Source organism: Ambystoma mexicanum, chromosome 5q, assembly GCF_040938575.1.
Source record: "Ambystoma mexicanum isolate Mex_15411 chromosome 5q, UKY_AmexF1_1, whole genome shotgun sequence".
NCBI lineage: Eukaryota > Metazoa > Chordata > Amphibia > Caudata > Ambystomatidae > Ambystoma > Ambystoma mexicanum.
The window spans coordinates 129689715-129703058 of NC_090933.1; the positions used below are offsets into that span (position 1 = coordinate 129689715).

General features: G+C 44.2%; 1 protein-coding gene across 1 annotated transcript in view; it reads right to left on the reverse strand.

The window, feature by feature from the left end:
- The window catches only part of CTDP1 (CTD phosphatase subunit 1), a 1764689-nt gene extending 1753118 nt beyond the window's left edge, over positions 1-11571 (reverse strand). Inside the window, exon 1 of the mRNA XM_069620649.1 lies at positions 11037-11571. Coding sequence (XP_069476750.1) covers positions 11037-11305 — 269 coding nt within the window. The 5' untranslated portion in view covers positions 11306-11571. The remainder of the gene's footprint in view (positions 1-11036) is intronic.
- Between the last annotated feature and the right edge of the window lie 1773 nt (positions 11572-13344).

Sequence of the window (13344 nt, forward strand, 5' to 3'; positions counted from 1 at the left end):
AGAATTAAATGCAGTGATTTATTGTTCTTCTGATGGAGTACGCTTGATGATTTCACCACAGCAATTTTCTGTCTCGCAATTTTTGACTAGACCTTTTCCTCCAGAATTTATTGATGTACCAGAGAGCTTGTGGGCTGTCGACGACAATGATGTCGGTGTTTTACAGATTGATCCTGTCAAAATAGTTTTGAAACAAGGAATCGAGCTGCTACGCATTCCCCAGTATAAGATTTCGGTTGAGGGCGAGCGAGCTTTGAAATGTATTTTTTCCGATTTTGTGCATCGCGGGGCGATTGAAGAAATTTCAGGAAGTTTGTGTAATAGTCCGATTTTACCCGTGTACAAAAAAGGCGATAATGTAATTCCATTCCGTTTTATAATTGATTTACGTGCCATTAATAAAGTTGTGGCACCACAATTTCCAATTGTGCCTGATGTAACAACAATGCTAACCATGATTCCAGCTACAGCTACTTACTTTAGTGTTGTGGACTTAAAGAACGCGTTCTTTAGTATTCCTATACACAATGATAGTAGATATTTGTTCGCGTTCACCTTAGGGGGACGCTCGTTTACATTTACTCATGCACCTCAAGGGTACACAGAGAGTCCTAGTATTTATAGTAGGGCTTTGAAAGAACAACTTAATACCCTTGAATTGCCCTCTACCTGTACTTTGCTTCAGTACGTTGACGATTTGCTTCTAGCTGCTGATTCTGAGACTGCCTGTAAGGAGGGCACTGTGTTATTACTTATTCATCTAGCTAAGCATGGTCACAAAGCTTCGCTTAAGAAATTTCAATATTGTTGTCAGGAGGTCGCCTATTTAGGCTATCTCCTGTCAAAGGAGGGAAGAAGATTGGCACCTGAAAGAATAAAACATTTCTGGCATGTCTGTCCCAAGTACACAGAAGGAAGTTAGGGCCTTGATAGGTATGGCGTCTTACTGTAGGTTGTGGATCCCAAATTTTTCACTAGTGATCAAACCGATGTTGGCTTTGACGAAGAAGGGCATTTCTTCGCCATTGCCATGGAACGCGGTACACCAGCAGTCGTTTGACTTGCTTAAGACTGCATTATGCTCTGCACCAGTTTTGGGCACACCAAACTATGAAAAGGCCTTTGTGCTTGTGCATGAATGTGATGGATGTGCTTTGGCTGTATTAATGCAGGAGCATGAAGGGAATAATAGACAGTGCGCTTACTATTCTTCCGCCCTTGACCCTGTAGTATGCGCTTTGCCAATATGTTCGCGCGCTGTCGCTGCTGCTGCCGCCGCGTCTGTAAAACAAACAGAGTGAGGGAATGGTCTTAGGCCATGATCCAACCCTGATGGTGCCTCACTCTGTAGATGTTCTACTGAACCGAACTCAAACGCAACACCTCACTTCTGCACGGTTGACAAGATATGAATTGATCTTGTTTGCTCCTCACATTCAAATTAAGAGGTGTGTCCTTAATCCGGCTGAACTCCTACCTTTTCTGCAAGATACTACTTGCAGCGATGAAGTACCACATGATTGTTTGTATACGACCGAACAAGAAACAAAGGGTAGATTGATTTGAAAGATACTCCTTTGGATAATCCGCAAGGAGAGCTGTTTTGTGACGGCTCCTGCTTGAAACTCCACAGCCGCTTATGCAATCACTACATTGAGCACGGTTGTGGAAACTAAGAAACACGCATAATTCTGCGCAGGCCGCAGAGATTACAGCATTGACCCGAGCTTGTGAACTTTCCGAAGGGCTTGCAGTAAATATATATACTGATAGTCAGTATGCCTTTGGGGTGGTTCACAACTGGGAGACTTTGGTCAGAGAGAGGGGTTCCTAACTTCGCATGGCACCAGAATTCAACATGGCTCCCTAATAGTACAACTACTCTCAGCGCTTGCGCTCCCTACTCAGTTAGCAGTTATGAAATGATTGTAGATGATATTGGGAAAGGGAATGCTTTCGCCGATCAGATAGCTAGACAAACTGCCACAGATCTCTTCACAGAGATGTATGTTTCAAGGCAGACTGTAGATGCCTATGTAATGGATGAGGGTGTTGGGTCTGTACAGGATATCCAAGCTGATGCCACAATGGAAGAGTCTATTTAAGAGGTGGGCTGAAGGCTTGGAGAAACTTGATGATGGGTGTTGGGTGGACATGGTCCAAGGGAAATGGTTGTTACCTGACGCCATGCCATGATGATGGTTGTCATGGCACACGGCCCTACACATGTTTGTGCCCAGCAGGTTACGAAAATGTTAGAAAAAGTTGGGGCAAATGACAAGATTTCGAAAATTGCCCAGCGCTATGTCCAGAACTGCATGGTTTGCCTACAACACAATGTGGGAAAGGGGACAACAACTCCAAGGGGAAGTTTTGGGCCACCTTCTGTCCCCTTCGAAGTTATTCACTTTGATTTCATTGAAATGGAACGATGCAACAATCTAAAGTATGTCCTCGTGGTGATTTGTGCCTTTAGTAAATGGGTTGAGGCTTTCCCTGTTAAAGATGCTGCAGCCATGACAACTGCGAAAACCATGTTAAAAGAATACTTTCCCCGGTTCGGTTTTCCGAGAGTTATCTGGTCAGACAATGGTCCACATTTTGTCGCCGCTGTAATTCTACAGATATTTACAGCATTACGAATTGACAAACGGTTCCATTCGGCCAGACATGCTCAGAGCGCTGGACTAGTAGAAAGACACAACGGTATCATCAAGAATAAGCTTGTTAAGACGTGTGCCGGCACCAAACTAAAATGGCCGGACGCCTTACCGATCGGGTTACTAGCCATGCGTACAACCCCTCAAACTAAGACTGGGCTCTCTCCATTTGAGGTGGTAATGGAGAGACCTGCCAATATCTGGAACCTTCCAAAATGTCGAACTTTAAAGAATGTTGAAAATGTACTACTTTCAGATTATTGTAGCCAATTGACAAAAACCTGTATTTGATTCATCACCAGGTACGAGAAGCTTTACCTGTGCGATACGAGGGCCCGGGCCACGGCATACGGCCTGGAAGTTGGGTGCTCGTCAAATCATTTGAGTGCACCTCCTGCCTCGTTAGCGTGGGCCATTCCAAGTCCTTTTGGTCACCCAGACAGCGGTGCGGATCGCTGGACGAAAGAACTGGATCCACGCGTCGCACATCAAGAAACTTCCTCACCCTGGGTAACCAATGATCCCAAAACAGTAAGCAGCACTGAGAGTGTCGGAGAAGATCTCTGAGCCCGGGAGACGTGGGGAAGCTGCCATTTTGTCTCCGCACTCTCCACAAATTTTGCACCCGGAAATGGCTGTTTCTAATTCAGCCCCTTCACTTGCCTCCGACACGTTGCTTCCAGCAGGAAGTGACGACATATTGTTTCCGGATCAATCAGTACCAGGAAAAGTACGATATAACCTATGACTATGAAGATAGACTTACGGCACTGTTCGGCTGTGCATTTGGAGAAGGAAAAGAGTCAGAGGGCTTGCTTTTTGCCCAAATTTGAGAAAGGGGATTCCGTTGGCTGGGGGTGGTGGAATGACTAAGAAGTTGCTCGACCGGGAGGTCGCCAGCAACAAACTTTGGAGTGTTTGTTTGAAGACTACGATGCCCGCTACTGCTCGTATGGGACTTGTAAATAAGGGGGTGGCCAACCAGGACAATTGACAAAATGTCTGGGCCCCGAAAACGTATTGCTGTATTCTTATAATGATGTTTGGTTTTTTTAATAGTCGCTGCCTTAGGATTATGGTACCTTGAGGAAACTCAACTCTTTAGACCTTTTGTCGCCTACTGAAAGTGCACCCATTGTTCCTACTCCCTTTGTATATTTGCATACTTTATCCCCTCGGGATTCCCAGCACAGACAAAGATACCACAATAACACTACTAGTTATCATGAATGCTACACATGCCATTTTTAATAAATCCAACTGCTGGGTCTACTCACATTTACCTCAACACGAGGATAGGGGGGTAGGTTGGTATATTCATCCTTTACCGTTGACAACTGCCTGCTATACTTCCCTTAGAGCACTGTTCTTTGGCCGATGGAATGATAGCATCTCAGGGAACTTTGATGGCACCAATTTGAATAGTTTTGCGAAACGTGTTTTGACTCCCCTGGGATGATCGCTTTTTGCAAATAGGAGTAAACCGGATGTTGCTTCGATTAGGCCTTCTGATAAACTGTCTCGTCCTTTCCAATCTTTGATTTCCTTTAAAACTGCTCCGATAGGCATGCCATGCCTCCTTCTTACACTGTTAACCATAGCCCAGATTCAGTTTCTTTTTGCATACAGAGGAATGGAACTCAGTCAATGGGAAATTTTCTAGGTTGTGCCAACGTTACAAATTTGACTGGGAAGAACAGACCTTTGTATGTAGGCGAACCTGTCTACTTTGTCTGCGGTAATGTAGCATTCCCATGGTTGCCCAGGGATTGGCAGGGAACCTGTTATTTAGGGATCCTGTTACCTGGGGTGTTTATAGCTAGTATAAAAGAAGTTTCGAAGGTTCGTCCACAGAGGGATGGGAATGGCGACACCCCAGCACAAGTCTTGGGAGACATAGCTAAATCAGTTGTGCCAATTTGGGGGCAGATAGCGAATTCAGAAGATATCAGAAAACTAGCGAGAGTACTGGAGAGAACCATCAACAGGACCACAGACATACTCTTATAATATGACGTTAGAACAAAAGGCGATAAGATTAGTAGCACTTCAAAATCGAAGGGCATTAGATGTCATTCTAGCTGAGCGGGGTGGAGTATGCAAATTAGTGGGGTCCGCTTGCTGTGTTTTCATACCAGATTCCTTCCCAACTATCTTCAAGGCAATACAGAATCTGCACGTCCTTAGTTCCGAAGTGCATGTTCCCGAGGGAAACTGGGATCTGAGCGCTTGGTTCTGGGACTTCTTGCGATCTTGGTGTTGGAAGGTACTTTCGGTCTTATTAATTATTTTGGGAATACTGTTTCTTTTTTGCTGTATTCAGTGTCTGCCTGGTATGTGTTCGATGCTAGGGGGAATGTTGCACACAAGCGATAGGTTCGATAGGACATAAAGTGTATGCCCCAGATAAGACTTCCAAAGAATATGTATTGAAGGATATTTTAGCAAAAGACCTAATGGCAATAGATGATTCAGGGTGCATGGACAGTGATGCATGGAGTTATTTGCAAGGAGATCCAAAGTAGTTTTTAGCACTTGGCATAGGCCAAAAGGAGGGTTTGTCGAAATAGAAAGTATATTGTGCCTCCTATTGTAAGAAATATATTAATATTGGCCTACGCCAAGCTGCTCGAAAGTCGCTTGCGAAAGAAAGCTGTGTTGCAAGGTCCTGACCTTAAATCCATGTAAGCCGCCATTTTAGGTCAAACCGTCATTTTAGGATTCGTAGTGTAAAAGTCACCCTGTGAGCTAAAATGGTGGACGATGTCATTCCAGAATACAACATGGCCGTCTTGACCTCTGTACATAGCTAATGTGTAATTTGCCTGCAGGCCACTTGTTGAGGTCGTGAACTGAGACCTTGTCCTTCGTTGACCTATGTGTAGAAGGATTACTCGTGCAATGAAATCTAATCCACGAGCATATGTTGAGACAATGTATTCAAATACTGAACGAAGAACATCTGTTTAACTACATTGTATTAATGTTTAAGAAGGCCTGCATGGAAAACTTTAGAATACAGTTATTGCATACGCTTGTTGATACATGTATTAAAGGTAAACCAGTTATATGCAGTTATTTGAGACTTGGCACGAACCGTAGATCAGTGATGTATTAAAAGGATTAATCCGAAGTGGGGCTGGACATCGCGCCCACCAAATGCATAAAAAGCGAATGCATTCTAATGTACAGCATCTCTCACTGAACACACTGAACCACGCTGGAGTTCATTGTGTTGTACTGAGGGCCGATAGCTATCCGATTTTGCTGTTTTTGTAACTGGATTCAGTATAAAATAAAGTACTTAGTATGTTCCTTTGTAACCCGTGTTCTGGGTATTTCCTTTTGGGGTACTCAGCCTCGATATTTTATTTCTGTTTTCACAGGATGAGTTTTACCCCTAGGGGGAGAGTTATTACAGTAAGTAGCTGGTCGACTGAGGCAACCTGCAAGGCCAGCATGTAATACAGTACATGGAGGCACTAGCGAGCATGATGGAAGCGCTAGATGCCTAGGTGGGAGATACCTACGAAATAGGTCGTCCAAAAAGATACATGGGTGGCACCTAAGTTTGGAACAGCCAATTGGCTAAAATGCATTAGGGTAACACCTCAATTCGAAACATCACAGTTAGGCTGAAATACACAGGGCAGGGTAGCACCTAAATTTGAGGCATCATTGTTATACTGAAATACAGGGTAGCATCTAAGTTTGAACCAGCACAATTGGCTAAAATACACAGGGCACGGCAACACCTAAATTTGAGGCATCACAGTTAGGCTAAAACACACAGGGCAGCACCCAAATTCGAAACATCACAGTTAAGCAAAATGCACTAGGGTAGCACCTGAAAAACGGGATATCGCAAATGGGCTGGGATATAATTGCGCAGCATCAGGTTACTGTAGGACTTGGTGGAAGGCATAGCATAGCGGTGCTAACTCACAGTAGTAGTATCTGTGCGCAGTGGGACATGTTGGTCAAGGAACATAACAGTGAACCCAACAATAGGCTAAGAGTGTAAGTATATCTTTTATACTAAATGCTCTGGGTTACAAATTATGCAGGACCTGGAATCAAGTATCAAAATGTGACTAGGGTATACCACGACTGGGATCAGAATATTGCAATAGTCTAACGTACCGTGGAGCAACAGAGTACGAGGTATTGACATTTGTATTTATAAAAGAGAATGTGCAAGGCAGTCAAGGTTAAGCAGGTTGAGGATATGCTGAGACAGAAGTCAGATGCAACAGAGTTCAAGTATGTTTATGAGAGAGACTGATAGGTTGTGGTCTATATGGTACATTGTTGTTACCTTAGCGGGTGTGTGTTGGAGGACCAGGGGGTCTGGCAGACGGCAGAGTCGGCAGAAAACAGGCTGAGAACAGGCAACTGCCTTATTCCCTTGGGACTTGTTGGAGGAGGGCCGGCTGTGCCAATCCGGCTGAAGAAGGGTAGGCCAGCCAATGGGCGGTGGGTAGGAGCTGTTGTGGGCCTGGCTAGGTTCGGGAAGCTTCCAGATTCGAACGGGTGGTCATTTTTGAGTAGATAGGTACCTCGTGTACATTGATGGTGCCCACAATGATCCGATGAAATGAAGGAAATAAACAAGATGCAGCTCTTTTTTTTTGTTAAACCAAACGAATCGAAACCAAAACTTGGGACCGCCTAGCGCGATGGTGCAGGTAGGGCAGATGCAACCTCCCACACAAGAGCGGAAATATAAAGTAAGAAAACTCCTTTAGTACAAGTTTTTAGGCCTTTTTGTTGTTTGAGAAGCAGTTATGTTATATTGTAGGTTATGAACACAAGTAGAATAGAGGCTGTTTTTTCACACTTCAAGGAACGAGTTTTGCTGCAAGTAAGGGAGCTTTAGGTTGCTGAATAGACAGGCATACATAGCCGACTAGGGTATATAGCTGACTAGGGTACATACTAGAACATTAGTTTTGTTTGTAACATTGATTAAGGGTTTCGCCATTTTGAGAGAAGGCCCCATATAAAGCTGCACAATGTATTTGTTTGATTAAAACCTGTTCTTTTCACTTCAGGTTGAAAAACACCAGGCAGTCAATGTCAGGAACGAAGGGAGGTTAGAACAGTGTTAGCTGAAGCTTTGAGAATCTGCTGTGCCCAGCACTCAAAACTAGATATGCAGCAATTATTTTCATTCCAGGCGATAATTAGATGAATACATAGAGCTTTGATCGCCTGGAGCATGGGTAACCATGTTGCATCATTGCCAAATCTACTAAACTAAGCTGCATACACAGTGCCCCCAATGATAAATGAGTGCCATTGCACCAATAGGAAAATGATTGGTGAGGCCAATAAATATGATAATTTCCTGCACAAAGGGCCTCCACCATGTTTTTTTCTAAAACATCTATTTATCCCGTGACCCAATTAGAAGACTGTGCACCTGCATTGACCACATGTATCGAGGCAGGAGTTGCAGATTTATCCATTCACAGTTAGGAACTGTCTAGGACTATTGGGGCCAGAGCATGTGAGGTGAGGTAGTATCTGTTTTTCCCTGAAGCCAAATTTCGATCTCTCTGTTCACATTCATTGCTAACTCGGCTGTCGGAGGGATGCAACATCCAAGGCCATCCCAAGGAGTGCCAACCAATGGCATTCACACTTGTGATCACAGTCAGCATGAAACCTGCAAGCCAATTAAACCGCGAGTTATGGTGAGGACGTTATAGTTGATGGGAGGAACTTGGGTGGTTCTGAAGATAGTGGATTAGACAATGGTAGATTCCAACGTACAGGGATCTACAGGGTTTTTGATTAGAGTAGCCAATGACTATGTTAGAATCGTAAGAAACTTTATTTTTTGTAATTATGGTAATCCAGTGGGTTTCTGCTTTATAACCCTTGGCCTGATGTGGGCGTTTCGAGTTTGTTTTGTTTGCTCCCGGCCGTTACTTTTCTAAAATAAAGTAATAAAGCTGTTTTGCTTGGGCCTGGTGCTTTCTATTATTTTGTCTCATTGGATTGATTTTGTGAGCACTTATACACAAGTTGGATATACTGAGCAGTGAGTAATCAACCCATGGAGCTACACAATGAGCATCTTGAAAATAGAGGAGCAATTACTTTTGCACTCAACCCATGGAGCATCTTGAAAATAGAGGAGCAATTACTTTTAACGTAAAATGTGGAAGACACAAAAAGGGAAACAAGCAACGGCAAAAAGGCTGAAAATATATATGATTTGCACTTTCTCCAAGTGAAACGATGGGGCACCCATGGATCTCATTTGCATGCAAAAATCAAATCGTGCACACAACACAAATCCTGCTAGGTGTGAACAGCGAGAGCTGTGGATAAATCCAAAATATGATAGTTGAAATATTGAATAAATCCACTAAAACCACAATTGTAAACAAAAAATAAATTCACGCGCAAAAATGAAACCAAAAAAGTCAGTAAAATCTTCCTTATAAATGTGATCTGTGCTTCTGCATATTGTACATGAATCATCAGAAAGAAATGGTAAGACAATGAACAAAGTAGCTATAAAATGTTGCTTATCGTAATGGAGAACACACCAACAGTATGAAATCATGTGAAACTCCTAATAATTGAAATACGGGGGGGGGGATGCGGGTTGATTGGTATGTTTCACGGTTGCCTGCTCCTACACAGGGAAACGTGGGTATTCTCACATTGTAAAAATCACCTTTTGGTTTCAGTTTGTTGAAAAGCAGCTTCTAGTTTATGGATATTCTATACTAAGGTGGTACTTCGCAAAACGGGAAATCCTGCTTCTGCACATGGGAAACTAGGTATGGTAGTGGCATGCATATCAGCAGTTAAAAAGTGGACGGACAAAGCCATTAATTCACATTCTTCCCTAATCTTGGTTGTGTTACATTTGGTGTATTTGCCATCCAAAATTGTCCTTCTATGTTGTGATGCATTGTTAGTGGCCTACAAAAGTGAAAATCATGTCATTTAAAAATCATTGGCCAATCACTCCGCTATATAATGCTCATGAGTGTTAATATTAACGATTAGTGAGTTTAGCATGAAGGCAATATAACTTCAGGGAGGAAATAAACAATGTGGTTTATATGGTTATGCCAAAAGTAAAAATGACAAAAAGCAGCAAAAATCGATTTTTTTTTTAATTGTATTTATTGGTTAAAAAACACATTGAACCTTAGCCAACCACGGGAAGAATGAGTGTAAAAATAGACGAAAACGTTTTTTTTCCCTCCACAATCAACATATAAAATTAGCCCACTAAAGAGGACAGAAAAAACGTATGCATGACTCTTCTAACCCAACAACCATGTCTAACCGGCTGCAAACTATTCTGAAAATTCACCACCGAAACTGCAATATAAAAAGGATGCCCAGAAACATATTTCTACCAAAGTAATATCACAGTCGATATTATCACATGTGCATTTTAAAAAGGCACAAGTCTTTGACTCTCACAACATTCGACCAGAAGGTGCTTCATTGTTTCTATTGAACCAATTTGATCACAAAATCTACAGGCCGCCATACGCTGCTGAATGATCTTACATCTAAGTAGGACTTCCCCTGTATGATACAGTCAACAGATAATTAATATATAGTGCCACGTTTGACAGGGTTGTCTATTTTACAGAAAGAACTGCAAGTTTTACATAAGGGTGAAGTGAGAAAAAGAAGAAGAATATCAGCCAATAACTTGATGCCTCTGCCTTGATGCCTCTGGATTTGATTACATTTTTAGCCAAGTGTAGCTCTAGGTGTGTACACAAAAACAAAAAACGTGTCTTCAATGCTGGTATTGCTGGATTTACCATACTACTGACAGTTACCATTTAAGAACTTTTGCACCACAGCATACTGGAGCACTGTGGGCTAACAGAAATGGGCAATGAAGACCTAGGCTTCAAAGTACGGGTACCTACCAAGTCAGTGTGAATTACACAGGAAAACAGGATTTAATTGATAATTTATCTGTGGAGATTGGCTAGCAAAAAGTTAAACAAAAATGCAGCAATAGTCCACTTAAGATCTGAAGGTGTCACGCCATGTGCGAACTTTATAAAGTCAGACCGGTTTTTAAAAAAATATCCTGTAATCTATGTATACATAACATGCCCTAAACACACTTTCCGAATATGCAAGTGGTGAACAAGACATGTCAGAAGTGACCACGGATATTTGCATCATGCCATCACATTCAGATAATGTTTTTAAGCTGCAAAAGTGGGAGCATTACTCTCGACACCTGGCCCAAACCCAATCAGACTCTGGATGTCCCCTTTGCATTCTGGGATGTATTCCTCACTGCAGTGCATACTGGTTTGGCCAAGAAGCTAGTGCGGGGCCCTTTGATATGCACCTGCCAGCAGCTCTTACCCTGGGGGCAACACCTGCCCGGGCTGTGCACACAGCTCCAACACTACTCCGGCCCGGTCCGACTTGATTCTGCGCTCGGCGGTGGAGGCGGTTGCATGTTGCGGCTGGGAATCAGTGTCGGGGGCGACAGGGATGGGACGGCAAAGCGCGAGTACTGAACCCAGCTGCACCGCGGACCCGGTGTTCACCCGCCACTCTAACAGACGCAGGGGCCTCGGCCCCGGGCAGCGCACTTCGCACTGTGCCCGTGGGCCCCCCGGGGGCTCCATGCTATGCCTGGGAGGGGCACGCAGGGGCTGGAGGGCGTGTCAATCCTGCGGAGGGAAAAGTGTGTTCAGACTGCGCGGGGGAGGGCTGTAGAAGGGGGGGCGGGGCCGCCCCCTTGTGATTCTCGTACCCCCGCGGAGCCCTGCTTGAGACGCAGCACACGCGGGAGCGCGCGCGCCGCGGGACACCATTTAAAGAGACAGTTGTGCGAGAGCGAAAAGTTGTGGTTCTCCGCACGCACACCCCCTTTTCCACTAGCAAAACGTGAGTGATGGGTTCAAGCTTGGAAAGCAAAGTAGGACTTAAAAGGGCTATTTCCGTAACTTGTTGTGTGTCAATTCCGCAGACATATTAGAATGTCACTGCTGTGACACAATGGAATGAAAACGATTACACATTCATAAGTCAATCAATTGTTTTACTAAAAAAGCCGCTGTGCATGTTTATTAGAAGCCTCTTCCTTGCCTATGCGTTAAAATCAGGGATACAAGCGCTCGTTTGAAATATATTTATTTTTTAAACTATTTTGAATTTATCAAAATGAATCTCCTCCTTCAAAGGATGTTTTTTCCGAGATGTTTACTCTCATCTTTAAATTGTTAGTTTGTAAATCTCGGCGAGGACCCTTGGTTAAGTGGTGGTCTCTTTTCTATGTTCATTGCTGAAACCTCTTTTCCCGCTCGCGATCGAAAAAAAGATCTGAAGAGGTGGATGGAACTGCGCACGCTCCGACTTCCGGCACATATGCAATCTGAAGTCATATTTCAAAAGAAGGAGGCGGAATACATGAATGTGGGCGGGGCACAACTTTTGGGACAAATATGCCAAGCACGTGTAAATTCATGTGACGAATGGAGGGGCGTAGCGACCTTATGTATCGGCGAACGGAGGCGGACCTATGGGTTTTTCATAGGGCTTGTTGGTGGCCATGTTGGTGTCAGGCACACATTGTTTTGCAAAATATCTGCGAAAAGGCACACCATTATGCAATTGACTGGCAAGCAAATGTCCGCTGCTTGAGCTGCGTCTTCGCCCATGTGAAGCTTTGGATTTGAGTGCCTGCAGTGGGTTTTTTTTGTCTTTTTTTGTCTCGATTATTAGGAAGGGGCGTTGCAGGAGATTCTTGTTATTATTGTGATACGTCACAACCGCTGGCTCGGCTCGATATGCAGCAGTGAACGACGCATTTCATTCCCTTCCCAATAGGGAAATGGCGCCTGCATTGGGGTGTTTTTCTTGACCTTTAGACTTGGGTATATCTAGTGTTTGGTTTTATGCGCACCCCACAGCCTTGTTGTCAGACAACCACTGTCAATATGAATTATTCCCAGTAGGGTTTGTACTCGCTTTCCTAAGGCAGAGGGAGTATCACTGAGACTTAATTTGTGGCAGTTTGACGAATTCCCTCACAAAATAATTTCTACTATGATTTCTGTACTCTTCTTAGGGTTAATCGGTTCCACCAACTAGTATGAATCTATGTTATGGAAAAGAGTTGGCATAGCTCGCAGCTCACACGCTTTTGGTGGGTGTCACCCGCCTTGCAAGTAGCTAAGTCACCCGCCAGGTCCCTCATACGCCCATTCACTTCCATGGGCTCTCACCCGCCTAAAAGAAAATCGTGTGTTTTCACCCGCCAAGGTGACAGAAAAGGTTGGGAGGTATGGTCAGTGCGGGTCATTGGGCCGGCTCTCGGCGGATCCGAGATCCGGCACCAGATGTGTAGCCGAATCTCGGGATCCGGCCAGAGTCAGCTGCCCAAGCCCATGAACCGTGCTGGTAAACGTAAAAAAAGAAGGGGGGGAGGGGGGTGAAGCGCCTGCGACGGCAGTATTGTGTCATAATCTGCACTGGTCCTGATTATGGATATGAGTGTTGTGATGGTCTGGTGATGTCACTGGGACTCTAGGTGGAGTGTTGATGGGTGTTTGGAGTGCTGGGTTCTACTGGTGTCAGTCGGACCTAATGTGCTGGGCTGGATGGATGGCCCAGTGCTGTCCGGTTGTTGTCAGGGGCAGTGAGGTGCTGTCTACATTTTGGT